At 41.0% G+C, this 17,652-nt stretch overlaps 1 protein-coding gene across 4 annotated transcripts in view; it reads right to left on the bottom strand.

Moving 5' to 3' along the window:
• il1rapl1a (interleukin 1 receptor accessory protein-like 1a) overlaps positions 1 to 17,652 on the bottom strand; it is a 296,141-nt gene that overhangs the window by 25,908 nt on the left and 252,581 nt on the right. For all 4 annotated transcript variants that reach the window (XM_012864423.3, XM_012864425.3, XM_036139111.1 and 1 more), the window contains exon 7: positions 10,249 to 10,381. In XM_012864423.3, coding sequence (XP_012719877.2) covers positions 10,249 to 10,381 — 133 coding nt within the window. The remainder of the gene's footprint in view (positions 1 to 10,248; positions 10,382 to 17,652) is intronic.

Below are 17,652 nucleotides of genomic sequence, written 5' to 3'. Positions count from 1 at the left end.
AAACTCCCAAATAATAGAGAACAAGCTCTAAAACGTCTCTCCTCGCTGAAAAAGACATTGATAAAAAAAACAGAGATGAAGGCTCACTATGTCCAGTTTATGCAGAAAATGTTGGACAACGGCCAAGCTGAACTAGCTCCACCTGTCACAATAGATAAGGAACTCTGGTATCTGCCCACATTTGGCGTATACCATCCTCAGAAGCCAGAACAAATCCGGGTAGTGTTTGACTCGAGTGCAGAGTGTGACAGGGTGTCCCTTAACCAAGTGCTTCTCAGTGGACCCGATTTGAACAACTCTTTGTTAGGAGTTCTGCTACGGTTTCGTAAAGAGCCAATAGCCCTGACAGCCGATGTGGAGCAAATGTTTTACTGCTTTGTTGTTCGAGAAGACCACAGAGATTATTTGCGCTATTTGTGGTTTGAGGACAACGACATTACAAAAAACATAGTCGAGTTCCGAATGAAAGTTCACGTATTTGGAAATAGCCCGTCCCCTGCTGTTGCGATTTACTGCATGAGACGAGCAGCACAAGAGGGTGAACGAGAACATGGCTCTGATGCGCGTCAGTTTGTTGAGCGTCAGTTTTATGTCGATGATGGTCTCACATCGGTTGCCACATCTCAAGATGCAATCGATCTGCTTAAGAGAACTCAAAACATGTTGGCGGAATCAAACCTACGCCTTCATAAGATAGCGTCAAACTGCAGTCAAGTCATGGAAGCCTTCCCTTCCGAGGATCGTGCAAAGGACTTGAAACATTTAGATCTAGGAGTAGATCCCCTCCCAATTCAGAGAACCTTAGGACTCTGCTGGAACCTACAAGCTGATAGCTTCACTTACCGTGTATCAGTTGCGACCAAACCATTCACACGTAGGGGCCTACTGTCAGTGGTAAATAGTCTCTATGACCCCTTGGGCCTGGTTGCTCCTGTCATAATGCAGGGCAAAGCATTACTGAGGGAGCTTTCATCTGAAGTTAGGGACTGGGATGAACCGCTAAACCCCATAAAACATGAAATGTGGGATGCATGGAAAAACTCATTGAAAGCCCTTGAAAATCTCCAAATACCAAGGTGTTACAGCTCAGGTACTTTAAGCACAGCTAAGCTAAAAGAGCTTTGCATTTTCTCTGATGCTTCTACTGTGGCTATAGGGGCAGTAGCTTATCTGCGAACAGCTAGCGATGAAGGACAGTACCATGTCGGCTTTATAATGGGAAAGTCTAAACTTGCACCCCGTCCCGCACACACAGTACCGCGCCTAGAACTTTGTGCTGCTGTGCTTGCCGTGGAAATGTTTGAGCTCATTAGGGAAGAGCTAGACATCAAAGTAGACTGTGTGAAGTTCTACACAGACAGTAAGATTGTGTTAGGATATATACACAACACTTCCAAGCGATTCTACATGTATGTTGCCAACAGGGTTACACGTATCAGAGCGTCCACACAACCAAACCAATGGCATTACGTACCAACCGAGTTGAACCCAGCCGACCAAGCCACTAGGTTTATCCCAGCAGCTGAACTGCAGAACACTTCCTGGTTCTCAGGCCCACCATTTTTGTATCATGACACAAATTCAGAACAACCCAACATTGGTTCTTTCACGCTCATTGAACCTGAGAAAGACAAAGAGATACGTGCAGAAGTGAAAGCACTAAAAACTACAGTTTTAGGGTCACATCTTGGCTCTCAGCGTTTTGAGAGGTTCTCCAGCTGGACCAGATTGTGCAGAGTATTAGCCAGACTCATTCATATCGTCTCATCTTTTAAACAAAAGAAAAGTGGATGGAACAGTTTCAGGGAGACTCCAAGCATCCAAGAACTCAAACAAGCCACGGTCGTTATCATACGGGCTGTCCAGCAAGATGCCTATGAGGAGACAATTAGAAACCTTAAAGAAGTCAAACAGGCAAATGTGAAACTTGACACGCTCAGAAAGCTCAACCCTTTAGTTGACAAAGACAACCTCTTGCGAGTAGGGGGACGTCTCTCCTCAGCTGATCTCACTGAGAACGAAAAGCACCCTCTTATTTTCCCGTCCTCCAGTCACATCGCCACACTACTAGTAAGATACTTTCATGAACAAGTGTCTCATCAGGGGAGACACATAACTGAGGGAGCTATCCGGGGTGCTGGGTTTTGGATTGTTGGAGCGAAGCGCCTTGTATCTTCGGTCATTCATAAGTGTGTTACATGTCGAAAGTTGCGAGGAAAAATGCAGGTTCAGAAAATGGCAGATTTGCCTGCTGACCGACTCATTCCTGAACCACCTTTTACCTCTGTCGGTCTAGATGTGTTTGGACCATGGACAATTGTGACTCGTCGAACAAGAGGTGATTGCTCTCAAAGTAAACGTTGGGCTGTGTTGTTCACGTGCATGTCAACCAGAGCCGTGCACATCGAGCTGATAGAGACTATGTCTACTGATAGTTTTATAAATGCACTGAGAAGGTTCTTCGCTATTCGTGGCCCAGCCAAGATGCTACGCTCGGACAGAGGCACAAACTTTACAGGGGCTTGTAAAGAGTTGGACCTGGAAAAAGAAAACTCAGGTGTAGGGAAGTACCTGCAAGGAAGAGGTTGCAGTTGGATTTTCAACCCTCCCCATGCGTCGCATATGGGAGGTTCGTGGGAGCGCCTCATAGGGATTGCCAGGCGCATTCTGGACACAATGTTGTCACAAACTGAATCAACACGTCTCACTCATGAAGTCTTAAGCACCTTTATGGCTGAGGTGACGGCAATTATTAATGGAAGGCCACTGGTTCCCATCTCCACAGACCCTGATTGTCCTGTAGTACTCACCCCAGCAATGCTAATTACACAGAAGGTGAGTGCTGTTTCTGCACCATCTGGGAACTTCTCCACAGGACAGTTGTTTGGGAAACAGTGGAAACATGTTCAGCACCTTGCTGATACTTTTTGGAAAAGGTGGAAAGGACAATATTTGCCCACCTTGCAAAGTCGCTCAAAATGGACTGAAAACAGACCCAATGTTAGAGAAGGAGATGTAGTCCTGCTGAAAGATCCTCAGGCCAGCAGGAATGAATGGCCTATGGGACTAATAATACAAACCTTTCCCAGCAGGGACATGAAGGTCCGCAAAGTGGAAGTGAAGGTTGTACAAAACGGGACTGTAAAGGTGTTCTTAAGACCAGTTTCTGAAGTTATTGTTTTGCTTTCTGAAACTGAGTAATCATCATTTGTTCCTCAACATCCGAGTGTTGTTATTTTTGTGTGTGACTATGTTATGATGGTTGTTGAGATATAATGTGATTATATCAAGCGGGGAGTGTTCTGTCTTTTGTTAAGACAGTAAGAAATTCATACCATGAATAAATTACATAAATAAGATATTAAATAAGTTCATAGTTAAAAATTAGTTTGAAGAAATCCAGGGTAAAAACCGTTATAACAGTTTGTGGTTAACATTTAATCCGAGTGAGACATCTCTTCTCTGTTAAATGTGTTTGTTATTTATGTGAGGTAGTGAGTGCTCTCACTTTGACAAAATCTTTGACGTATTTTTTCTCTGGGATAACGTGCTCATGAAACTGCTCGTGTTGGATTGTAGATTTGTTCTTCGCGCTTCTGCTTTGGGAAACATTCGTCTTTGTAAGTATTGCTTTGCTCTGAAAGCACTTAAACATGGTTTGGAAGTACTTTGTAAAAGACTAAAAAACAAATGTCTCATTGTCATAGTTGTGCTAAAGCTAAGCTATTGGTCAATTACTTTTTTCTCTTCTGTATATTTCAGTTACAAGATAAATTAAGAAATATTCAACCGGATTGGTGAATAAAGGTTCTTCCGAGAACACAAGAAAAGAAAGCCTTGTGTGGGGAACTTTTTTCTTTAATTGTTCGCTGGCTGTCTAGCAGCACATAGGCACGTGGTGTGAGGACAGCACATTAGGATTAAGATGTATTAAGATTGTAATTAATTCAAGTGCACTCAGTTTTGTGTCTTTGTTCATAGGATGAAGATGAAGACACTTTGTCTGTGGCCACAGAGAGGGAACAGACCCCCCCCCCCCAAACGGAACAAGGGTGGGCTTTCAGGTGAAAAGAGTCCGTCCACCTCTGGAGCACAACTGGCCGATGTTAGAAGTTAAACCTCCTGACTTAATATAAAAAATAGTAGACATGCAACTGAAATTGAAATACCTTTCTGTCTCTAAAGCTCCATGTGAAAAAGTTGTACGAGGTGTATTTACCAGAAAACATAGAAACATGTACCTAAAAATGGAGCTGCAGGATACAACTTGAAATAATATTGCTAGAGCAGCTGTTAAATGTGAAGTTGAGGTGTCAACAGGAATGGATAATTTTAGTGAACAAAAGATTAACAACTGCTGTGTTTTCACTCACGGGCAATAAGTAGCATTTAATGAAAAAAGGGCTATTGTCTTTAGCTGGGAAGTGGTTGGTAATTCAGAGATAAATATAATTTATCACAACTCAAACTGCCATCTCTCATGTTAATGGTGTGGGCCACACAGTCATCCGAACTGGACAGATTTCTCCTACAAGCCAAACACTCAGTATAGACTCGCAGAAAGTGCATGAGTCACTGTGTGTGCACTGCGAAAAGGAGACTAAAAGTAAAATTTTCTTGAAATTAGTGTATTTGAGCAGGCAAGTTTAAATGATCTGCCAATGGAATAAGATTTCTGCACTTAAAGTATGAACAACTCATCTCCATCATCTTATTTCAATTGGAGTTTATTTAATTACCTTATTTTAGGAGTAAAATAGTCATTCCATTGGCAGATAATCTTATTTACCTGCTCAAATCAAGGACAAATACATTAATTTCAAGAAAACGTTATTTAGTTTAGTTATTTACTTTTTGTAGTGTGCACAGCCCCAGTCCACTTGGCTTCCACATTGCTGATTATGTGGGCTGCATCTCATATGATCTTCACTGCACAAAACTAGAATTAGCTGCAATGTCAACTACATTTGTGTTCATTAAGTGTATTTATGCCTACCTACACATTAACCCTATGGAAAGACTTCCTGTTAACAAAATCTCCTTCATTTAGTGAAGTAGAAGTGATAGGAATGTGAGAGTCATCTACGCAGCCAATTAAGTCTGGCAAATCTAAAATATATGAATGCATAATTAGTGCTTAAAGTCTCAAAATTTGATACACAGTAAATGATTGCTTCTTCTTTTATTAGTCTTGTGAGTCTGTGAGCGGGGAACACCATGAAGTCTACAGTAACCGATGCAACAGTAACATTCCTGACAGCGCCACATGCAGTTGCCTCTGAAAGATGTTCTGCACCACTTATGTTATACTAAAAGCTGCTGCTGGCATAAAAAACATAACTTATTTTGACGCAGGGTGACGGCTGCCTGGCTTGTTGAAACCGTAAATCCAGGGTATACAATCAATTACCAGGTAACCTATGCAGGGTTTTCACTAATCTTTGTGAAAAAGACCCAAAGTGAAGAGCAAAAAACTGGCAAAAAAATAAAGAATGACAACTTTTTTTAATGCAATATACTGCTGAATATTCCCAACTCTGCTTATGAGATTGCAGGGTGTATAAAGCATGGCCTGTCGCAGCACTCTCCCTCTCTCACCTGTCATTGTTCACTCCCTGTCAGCTATTCAAAAGAAAGCAATAATATTTTTCCCCTGTTTAAAAACACAAATGAAAGATTCAGCTATTTGTAAATATTTCCAGTCACAAAAAAATTGAGAGTGATGTCGTAGAAATCAGCTGAACACCACCCATCACTCTTAATGAGGCAGCACTGTTTTAAAACTACTGTTGACAAGTTGTTAATTCGGTGTCTGTTAAACAGCCCACTGCAGGCTGGGTACCCGTGCAAATAGCCCGGCTGCTTAACCAGTCGGTAGCAGCTTGTTAGACTTGTATAACTCTGGAAAGACCAGAATAGGAAAAATATTAAATACTCCCTGCAATAAGCCTTTGCAAACTAACAGTTATCCAAGACCGGGTCACGGAGGCAATAGGTCCCTTTTCAATAACAATATATATATATATATATATATATATATATATATATTGATCGATGGATGTATATTGATGATTGAAAAAAAGGGTCAGTAAAAAGTTCAATAGAACAGTTTTCTTTCCTTTTGCATTCTAGCCATCCGTCCGTCCATCTTCTTCCGCTTATCCGGGGTCGGGTCGCGGGGGCAGCAGCTTCAGTAGGGAGGCCCAGACGTCCCTCTCCCCGGCCACTTGGGCCAGCTCCTCAGGAGGAATCCCAAGGCGTTCCCAGGCCAGCCGGGAGACATAGTCCCTCCAGCGTGTCCTGGGTCTTCCCCTGGGCCTCCTCCCGGTGGGACATGCCCGGAACACCTCACCAGGGAGGCGTCCAGGAGGCATCCTGACCAGATGCCCGAGCCACCTCAACTGGCTCCTCTCGACGTGGAGGAGCAGCAGCTCTACTCTGAGTCCTCCCCGGATGACTGAGCTCCTCACCCTATCTCTAAGGGAGAGCCCAGACACACTACGGAGAAAACTCATTTCAGCCGCTTGTATCCGGGATCTCCACTGCAAAAACGGAACTACAAATAAGTAAAATGTTCTCAAAATCTGTGTGTTTGTCCTTGATTTGAGCAAGTAAATAAGATGATTTGCCAATGGAATAAGAATTTTGCACTTAAAATAGGAACAATTCATCTCAATCATCTTATTTCAAGTGCAGTATGTCTAATTATCTTATTTTAGGGGTCAAAATACTCATTCCATTGGCAGATAATCGTATTTACCTGCTCAAATCAAGGATAAATACACTAATTTTAAGAACATTTTACTTATTTTTAGATCCGTTTTTGCAGTGTCGTTCTTTCGGTCATGACCCAAAGTTCATGACCATAGATGAGGGTAGGAACGTAGATCGACCGGTAAATCGAGAGCTTCGCCTTTTGGCTCAGCTCTCTCTTCACCACAACGGATCGGTACAGCGCCCGCTTCACAGCAGATGCCGCACCAATCCGCCTGTCGATATCCCGCTCCATCTTCCCCTCATTCGTGAACAAGACCCCGAGATACTTGAACTCCTCCACTAGGGGCAGCACATCCTCCCCAACCCGGAGAATGCACTCTACCCTTTTACGGTTCAAGACCATGGTCTCAGATTTAGAGGCACTGATTCTCATCCCGGCCGCTTCGCACTCGGCTGTGAACCGCTCCAGTGAGAGCTGTAGATCACGCCCTGATGAAGCCAATAGGACCACGTCATCCGCGAATAGCAGAGACGCAATCCTAAAGCCACCAAAACGGATCCCCTCAACACCTTGGCTGCGCATTCTAGACATGTAGATTAATATTATTGTCATCACATCCTCCCAACCAATCACAAACACAGACCAGGAACGCTCCGTCACCAAGCTCCGCCCCCCCCTTCAAAGAGTTCAGACAGCATGTGTTCTTTTTTTATTTTTAAAACTTGCAGTTTTGGTAAAATGTTGGTTGAATAAAGGGTTGAGTTTGAATTCAGTGTTGATGTGTTATGAATCTAAAATTAGGTCAACAGCATAAAATGGCCAGGACTGAATTTGTTGATAATTATCGATGTCGATCAATATGATTTCTATTTTATCGATACACTTTTTTTCAAAATAAGAGGTCAAAATAAGAGATATTCAGTGTTTGTGATGAGCAGTCGATGAGCATCGTGATTGGGTGCTATGCAAGCTGGGTGTCAGGCAAGGGCGATGGCCTTGGCACGCTAATCCCTGATAGCATGGAGTGGCCTTAGAGAAGTTACAAAATATAGCAAGTGTTTTATCCCATACCTTTGCTAATGTTTGGGTGCTTGTATTAAAAGCTTTGGTGGAAGAGTCAAGCTTCCATGTGTTATTTCTTGTTTTAATACCTTGAGTTTTTTGTTTTTCACTCATAGAAGTTAATCGGGCTACCAAGTTATTTCTGATCTGTTCATCCAGTGTACGCTCAGGGCCTCCTAGGTAGAAGTTATGACTGGCTTCCAAGAAAAACTTAACCTCTACGTGACAGTGTTCTTTGGAAATTGACTCCCTCAAAGGCTGCATCTGAATTTTTCTAATTATAGATCCTAGCTCCTGGTCTTTGACCATTCATGGGGTCAGCGTTAAGAACACTATCGTGAGGAGTTAAAGAGCGTCGGACTGCTTATGCAGATTTCCAACAATCTTTAACTCATCATGCAAGGTAAACGCACATGGATGATGCGAGTCAAGTCCGTGATCTCCCTGCCCACTCTCCACCATCCAACTTCCAGCTGGATCTCAAGCATCCTTTGTTTTCACTCAAGGAACTCAGATCCTCGCACTGCTCCCTCCATCAACAATCCACCCACCGGGATCCCATCACCTTCAACTTCTGCCTGCAACAGGAGTTGGGGAGGTGATGGGAACAGCGAAGCAATCTCATTCCTGGCCATCAGCTTGTAAATCATAATTTTGACAATCTCTCATCCCGTCTAACGGATCTTCTCCTCTTCCTGACACTGCACCTCGGACTCAGAAACCATTTAGTTTTGTAAATCTTGTTGCATTTTTCTTTTAAAACTTACCTCCTGTGGAGGATTCTGCATGAGGGTCAGGAGGACTATCCCCAAACTGGACAATTTTAAGCCTTTGTTTTAGCCAAATGACTCTAAAAACTCTATAAGTAATGTAAAAATAAAAAAATGGTATTTTTCTTGTTCTCAGAAACTGCCCCATGTGCCAATCCTCAATATTAGACCCTTCAATGTGATAAGGTATGCATGTCAGAAAAAAACCTATAGAAACAGCCAAAAACAGAGAGGATACAAATGGGCTTCTTCCTATTACATTTCAGACATTACATGGTCAAACATTTACTTTATTGTACTGACTTCAATTGTGTGCAAAAAAGATGTGTGCTGAGGAGTGTACAATGATGAGTGAGTTAATTAAAGAGCTATAATGATCACACAAACAACAACCCCCGGTTTCCATAGCCTACATTGGCTTTTAAGGGCTGCTTTACAGTGTGTAACATTTATAGCTCAGTCTTTTACCGTGATTACATTTTTGTCATTTAGTTTGTTTCTTGGAACAACTTTTGAAGACCAACCCAATATGTCATTAATTCAGTAATTCTATAAGAAACCGGTCCTAAATTAACACATGTACATTATTATAGAAGTCTTTATTCTCTGAAATTCTGAAATCTGACTTTTTTGATGAACACTCTCAGTCATAATACTGCATGCCGATCAGTCAGGATATGTTAAACATGTCTTACCCCTTTGTTTCACCTATAAAAGCTTAGTATCATGTAATAAAGACTAGATATTTTCCCCTGTTAGTGATACTGTATGTTGTGCATCTGTGGCTCCCTGATTCACACAGATGCTCAATTGACTTATGTTTTGGGATTACTGAAGGCTTCTTGATTTGTGCTGCACTTTTTAGGAGAGGAAGAACTTCTGTTTGTTTACTCAGGTAAAGGTGTGGTATGTCTGTAACAGTGGCATTTCTGAATATAAAGTGTCAGCCACATTTACAGGCAACCCTGGTAAGTATGAGTGAAAATCCTTAAAAATCCTCTTACTGCAGCAAAATCACACATTGGAAATATGTGAAAAATCCAACCTATCTGTGATCTGAGTAAATCTATTTGTTGGGGGAAAAAGTGTTTAACCGCGACATTAATTTGCACCCCTGCTGTCTATGCATTTGACAACAGTTCTTTTATCAAAGTAAATTTTGCTGCCCACCGAATGAACGCGTTGTAATTAAAGTAGGATTTTTCTAAAGCTCTCAGTGACAAATTGTGGCACTGCATAACGGGCTAATTTATTTTTGGGGTGAACTGAAAGTGACATCCACATGTTAGGACCCCACCCCCAGCATGCCATTGCATCAGGTAAAGAGTCCACTAGATCTCTTCATCCTCCTTGTTCATCACACTTTGTCCTTCTTCAGCCAGGCACAGTTTATAAAGAACCAAAAAAAAAGTGACAGGCTAAATGAATAATGCCCCACGACAAATTTCAAGTCTCTGCGCAGTGTTCATAGCATAGCAAAACAAATTAAAAACAGAAGTTGCTTTAAAGGCAGGGGATAAATCTCTCCTCGGTCGAGTTTAGTCTATGCAATTTAGAGCTAATGGACTAAAACGTGCAAAAACTATTGTTATTGTCATTTAATCCTTTGAGGCAAATTTGTCCACATCTGCCGTTAATTCCTCATTACTGCTGAGCCGGGGGGGGAAATGACTCGAAACAAAGCCGTGTGTTTCTTACTTGATGTCGCTTTCCTGGACCCTCTCTTCGTCCAGGTCCTCTATGAACTTCTCCCCCTTCATCCAGTAGATGAGCGGGCTGACGTCTCCGCTGTAGCCAAAAAACGCTCTGCACGTGAGGTTCAAAGCGCTTCCTGCAAAAAGAGGAGACAGGCTGTCACTTTCAAGAGTCCTGCTGTCTTGTTAAAGGTGACGTGTTTGGGTACAGCCTGAGAAATCCAAGTCGGATGCACTGACACATGCTCATTGTGATTAGGCGGTTGACGTGTTTTTTTTTTCTTTACTTCACAACCTTGTTACACAAATCGTGCACAGATTTCCTAACTTTTGGTGGAGACAATCTTCCTTTATGTTGATTTTTCTGATGTAAAAACAGTAATGGCCACAAGGGGGCACTCAGGAGCTGCCCAAAATCCCTCCAGGAGACTGGTGTCACGGGAGAAAATAGGGTTTTGAGAGAAGACAGACGATAACATTATTTTATTTGGAGCCGCTGCTGGGTACGAGGGAAGGTCAAGAGTCAACAACTGCAGTTTGCAGAGAGTTGATCTGTGGAAGAGGGAGTAATTGTCTCTCGGGAGTCAATGGGATCTTTGCTCTGTGAATGAACGGCTAAAAAGAGAGGGCAAATCTTCACGCGGACTGTCACTTCCGTCCCAATTAAAAAAGTTTCACCAGAACTGCTGCCATTATTAAGTTATTCGAGGGAGAAGAGAGATGTAAGATAAATAACGAGCCCTGGATGAGGAAAAGTGATAAATTATAAAACCGTATTTCACATGAAGCACCCATATGAGCTGATCAGAGCTGGCATTAACAGGCCTCTTTTTTGCCTCCACTTGTGCTCTACTGTTAATGCACTTGAACTATGCACGGTAGAAACAGAGCATTCACATGTTCACCTTTTATCACATGTAAGTGGCAATCTGAAAGAAAAGGACCTGGGGGGGGGGCAGTAAGCACATGTTCCTGGCTCTCTGCAACATGTAAACAACAGTGAAAGAGCATCATCTACTGTAAACTCTTCATTTAAGTAGCTCCTCTGGGAAAGTCAGGGATTTGAAATGCAGACAGTGCAAATGTATTCCTATCTTTAACCTTTTCCCACTTTGAATTGGTATTAAGTCGAGACTTTGACCATGCCTTTCTGACACATGATTATGCTTTTAATCTGCAAAACATTTCATTGCAGCTCTGGCTCTGTTCTGAGTCACTGTCCCGCTGGAGGGTAAACTTCTCTTTGCCGGTCTGAAGTGTTTTGCAGCCATAAACAGATCATTTCTGGCCAGCTTCCATACCCACCGCATGATGCTGCCACCACCATATTTTACAGGAGCAATGGTGTGTTCAGTGCGCCAAGTTAGTTTTCTCCCACACATGCCATTTTGCATGTAGACAAATAGGTTCAATCCTGGCCTCATCTGACCAAGCTAATATTTTCCACATGTTGGCTGTGTCCCTTACATGGTGTGTGGCTAATTAAAAATGCTCCCTGTTGCTTTTTTTTATATATATATAGTGTCCTGTCTGGCAATGTTGCATTAAGAATCGTTGTCTTAATGCCAAAAACAGCCCAACAGATTTTACTTTCACAAGTGGAGCCGTGCCGCTTTCGCCATAGTATAAACATCACAGTTGGATCATACGCTTTATTATTTTTTTTAACAAGGCCAACTGCTCCAATACATTGAGGTGCAAAGGAGAAAGCGCTCTTGGAGATCAGATGCTTTACACCAACTCTCCCTCCCAATACGGAAGCACAATGCCGTTCAACGTCGCCATTGTTTTGAAGGATTCTGAGAGTTTTTAACTTTGTGGTATACTGCCCTCTATGCCTCTGGCATTTTTAAAACATTGCTCAGTGGTGAATTTGTGCGTGTTTGTGTTAATGAAACCCTTTCTAAAAAACGATCCTGTGTGTACAATATTAGTTGTAAAAATGATGCTGGGGAGATATTCGTCTTTTATAAAGACCCGCTACATGGCCTAAAGGGCTGTGGAGTGCTTAGCGAGTCTAGTTTTTCAGTTTGTCAAAATAAAAACAAGAATGATTGTTCACCTACAGCTGTAGAAATTATAACAGTTTCAATGCAGTCTGGTGTAACAATAAAAATAGTAATGAAAACATTGCCCAAAAAGAATGAATACATGTACCACAATATGTTCCTTTTGTTATAAGTCCGACAAACAGGCTGAATGCAGAGCAGTGGGTTCAATGGGACCCCAAGGCATGCCACTGCCCCCCAAAACAGCCTTTGCAGCTGCAAAGAACAGCACAGCATGCCTGCTCAGCTATTTTAGGTGAAATGTGATTTGGCACGATCATTCGTAGACTAATGAGATGCAAAATAATAATAACAAAAAAAAAATAGTCATCAAAAAGACATGACATGCACAGTGACTGAACCTGTGAATGTCATGTTACCCTACGCTGCGAGGGGCAGGATTTGTATTCATTTTATTATTCTGAACAGCAAATTGCACAACCAGAACCGCAGAGATCCGGGCTGAGATTCAAGTAAAGAACACATCTGAGTGCACCTATATTTAATCCAAATTATTTACAATCCGGTAAGAGCTAAATGTTTCATTATTTATTACAAGACTGTTTCATGGCATTACATTATAAAAAAGGGTCACCACACCGCTGACAGCAGCATCTGTTTTTCCTTATGCGGTACACAGTTGCTGGATCAATGGGTCAAACGCCTTCAGAGCAACACCATGAGGTTAGTTTGAGAAAAAAAGGTTGTTCATGTTTGAACTGAGGCCCTGTATCCTCTGAGCTTTTCCTGTCTGCTACCGAGAGGTAGCTTCAAAAGACTTCAGGAGGTCACTGGCAGACCGGGGAAAGTTTTAAGATGTGCAGGGAGGACACTCAGGACCGAAGCGATAGTACTCTCTGCGAGGAGCAACGACTGACATTTCCAAAGTTCAACAGCCACTCTCAGCTTGGTATTTGTGCACAGCCAGACTCTACAAAGGCTACATGCGGTACCTACAAAATAGGAGCCCCCTGTACATACTGCAGAACTACTTTACTGCACAATTAAACAACATAAAATATTTGGTACACGACACATGGAAAAGCACTGTGCATCCTCTCTGGTAATAAATATGTTTGGTTTATCCAAACTACAAATTAGGAAAGTCACGCTGCCAGGAGCCGCTGCCTGCAGAGGAAGTCTCCACTGAGCTGCCTGGGAATCACAGGAAACAGCTAAACCCCACCTGCTGTCTTATTCTAATCCATACACGTCACTTTCTAAAATACCCTCATGTCAACCTGTGTTAATACCAGTGGATGTTGATCGTCGTTATCTATCCCTAAAACGCACAATTAAATCTAGGCACTCTTATTTGTAATTTACTTTTTATTTTTTTATTTTTTTTCTTATTAACAATCACATGCGCCAGTTGAGCACTAGAACATACAACTTAACATATTAACACAAACATAACATTACGAGGGGAGGATTGTATATTCGGTAAAAGTCAACATAATACATAAAAACATAGATATTTTTAATTATAGCAAACCTAGGCACTCTTTTGTGAAGATGGTGCTATGCATTCTCAAAAATTCCCTTTATTCGTTAATTTCCTACTATTCCTATTATTTCCTACTATGTTTCCTACCAAACATGCTTGTTCTTTGCACAAAGAATGCATTGTTTATTTTTACAGCATTCCAGATATGAGCAAAAATGCAAACCCACTTTCTTATTTAAGGTAATTGATAAAAAAAGTCTTTAGCTGTAGCTTATATGAAGAAGGTGGAAAACAGACGAGTACTAGCCAGAGAAGGCACACAGCACTGTAAAAACGCTTTACAAAGTCAGAATGCTTTGCAAAATATGAATAATAATTGCTTAAATTTGGCAGATTCCAAATTACTATACTTTTATTAACTGGTTAAAAAAGCGATACACTTTTTAAACATCTCAATTTTTAAAGTATTCTTAGCTTAAAGCATTCTTGCACCCTGAAAACGTTTGCACATTACTGTAGTTTGACAAAAATACAAGACAGAAAAAAAAAAATCACTGCCAGTAGAAGCCAGTTAAAGTTGACGATGGTATGATTGTTAGTCCATACTGCGAAACCGAAGAGAATAAGTCAAATTATTGTGTCACACTGTCAAAGCCCCACAGCAGTGTCTTTATTATCATGATCTATTTATATCCTCAGAGCAGACTGGAACCTATAGTAACTCAGAAGAATAGTGTCGGTGCTTGCTTCAAGTGATTTTGAATTTTAATGACTTGCTGAGACTATTGATTTTCAAATCCATAAAGTTTTTTACAGCATGCTTGGCTTTGCAATAAAAGAAAAACAGACGAGTTGAAAATGTCAACATTTTAGGTTGTTTTAAAGAAGCAAAATAATCTGCACGGAAAACTAATCTGAACACTAATCCCAGCCTTAAGTTTTGGTCATACAGTAATTGTGAAATATCTTGAATGTCTAAGTTTTACTTAAAAAATTGTGGTGTAAGAGTAAAAAAAAAAAAAAAAAAAAGCATATTTCCGTTATGATTGTGTTGCTCTGGATGTGTTTATTTACAGCACTCAATCATCTGAAGTGGTAACTTAGCATTATATCTTGGTGATGGTTGTTTAGGGAAATTGCCTTATGCATTATTGTTGGTGGTTTTCCAAAATTTTCCAGACAAATTTGTGTCACTTCGAAGCAAAGAAAAAGCGTCTGCCAGCCTATTGGCAGAGTATGGCAATATGTGGGGCAATATGTGGGGGAAGGGCCAGATTGACATTCAACCAGAGATAACTTTAGTCACTCTGGCCCTTTTTCTGGCCACTCATCTGTATTGTATAATGGAAAAACCTTTGTGGTTTTTAACACTTCATTGAGCCATAATATCCCTTGAAAACAGGGCCATGCCTGGTTCAGGGTTTCACCCTACATCTGTGACGCTGACCAAGACAAAGCATGTATAAATATTTAGATTTGACTTCGTTATTTCTTTGTTAGAATGACTCTACTGTAAAAACTATACCATAGGATACGTTCAGAGTTTTAAGCAGGTCAAGCAACTCATTATACGCTAAAACATGATCAACTCTGTGAGATGTGAACAAAAATTCTCAAGCTATACCTTTCACAAGAGATGCACAGATCCAGTTTTTTTTTTAGATTCAATCTGATACTGATATCTGGGCTAAGCATATCGGCCGATACCGATTCAATACCACTGTTGAATGAATAAACTGTATACCTTGCCATGTGAGTGACGTTATCAGGCTTGAAATAAACATTGTTAAAAAAGTTTTGCATGTTCTTTAGCATGGTGCTTTTGAAGGTGCCTATTTAATCTTGTGGTGTTGAATTTACCAATGCTATCACCCCCTCACAACTTATGCATTGCAGATGCTGCATGTTGCACTCGGACTTGTTGGCGTATCAAGTTTGAAATGTCTCCAAATAGCAGACTTGGCTCGTTACGGCACTTGTTCCATGTTGCTCCCTGTTTGCTCATCGCTAGCTGCTGTGCGTGCTCTGCGTAACCACCGTTGCAAACATGGTGACTATATCACCGTAACTGTATTTCTGTGTATGATATTAATAAAAAAAAAAGAATTGATTGGATCCAAATGCTGGATCGACATCAATCATCCAATATCCAATCCAGCTAATTAGTCAATATCGGAGCCAATATTAGATCCGGGTATCGGATCAGTGCATCTCTACCTTTCACCAAATATCAACAGCAAGGGTTTCTTCAATTCCTTCTAATCTTTACTCTAGCTTTAGAGTGGATGTCTTCTATGTATTCTGTTAAAGCGCAAAAAAGTTGTTTCCCTCACCATCGCACAGAAAAACTCTTGGCAGGAAACACTGAGTAATTTAAAATTGTCAGCCACTGACTAATATAGCACCCCAGCATGATTATGAGTTTTCAAGAGATGTTTCTTTTTTTGTGGCTATCTCTTTGTGTTGTGTTTTTCGCCCAATCACAAACGCATGAAAGTTGAATACATTCTGGAATAGTGGCAAAAATAAATTAATTTACTTAAGGATGCATGAGAACTCCCAAATGCAGGGTTAAGGGGGTGCAGTTTGCCAAAAAGTATGTAGGAGACTCAGCAAACATGAGAACGTGCAGCTTGGATCAAATGACTATTTCCAAAACACTATTTGATGGAGGGTGAGATCACCCTGAACACACCATTTATATTATGAATGATGTAGTTTCATGCTGTAGGGATATTTTCCTTTAACAGGGGCAAGGAAGCTGGTCATAGCTGATGGGAAGATAGATGAAGCTAAATACAGGACAGTCCTGAATAAAAAAAAAACTGTTAGAGGCTGCAAAGGACTTGGGGCTAAGGCAGGCGTTCACTGTTTAATAGGACTATGACATCCGACATATTAAGAGCTAAAATAGAATGGTTCACTACTACACAATTATTCACTACTATGTGTTGGTATCTTATAAAAATTTCAATGAGGATTTTAAATCCTCATTGAAATTTTTGGTTGTAACATTACGATACGTGAACAAGATCCAATTCCTGTGAATATCATTGCAGGAATGTACACTATGTCAGATGTGATATTCCCTAATCAAATCCTGAGGAAAGCCCTTTAATGATGTTTATATACTATATATATATATTAAAAGCATTTTTGCAGCATAACTTTGAGTCCCACAAGTGCAATAAAAGCATTTGAAGATCAGTGTTCCTCTAGTGTTCCTCTATGTAAAATAGAGGAACACTAGCTTTACTTTGAGAAAAGCCTACAAAATCCAAATACTTACTTGTGCTTGTACTTTGTTAGCTTTAGAACAGTAACTTTTTTGCAGTCATTATGCTGATAGCTAGCAAGTCTCACCTGCATATTTGCACTTCCTTACCTGCTCCACCTTTGGTATTATTCTAGAAAAATCTTGTGCCCTACACCTTGCCTGCAACATGAATTCCTGTACTGCTCCTGCTTCTATTATTTGTGTCCGAACCAAAAACAGTTCGGGCCAATCACATTGCAGTATTGTGGTTTAATGCAGGACATACTGCTGTGACGAAATCAAGAGCTGACAAGCCCACAGCCGAACCAAAATAAACATGGCAGTGCAGGAGGATACACGAGTAGCTGCTGTTGTCACATTTTTGTGAGTTTTAATCTCTTAATCTCTTAACCATCTTATTTGACAGAAGGACAGCAACAATTGCCTTGACTAGCTTACCTTCTAGTGGTTGCTCATGACGCATGTTGTTTATGTTTTCATTTGATACCGTGATTGGCTAAAACCAACCTATGGTAGGCGGGCACTAGGTGTCGCTTCATCCAATCATCTTGGATAGTTTTGCTCCTTTGCCCAAACAGATTCAATGGGAGCATTCCCAGATTGATAATGTGCATAATGGTGAGTGCTACATATTAT

This window comes from Fundulus heteroclitus, chromosome 7 (genome assembly GCF_011125445.2).
Source record: "Fundulus heteroclitus isolate FHET01 chromosome 7, MU-UCD_Fhet_4.1, whole genome shotgun sequence".
Lineage (NCBI taxonomy): Eukaryota > Metazoa > Chordata > Actinopteri > Cyprinodontiformes > Fundulidae > Fundulus > Fundulus heteroclitus.
This window is presented reverse-complemented; position numbering and strand designations above follow the sequence as displayed.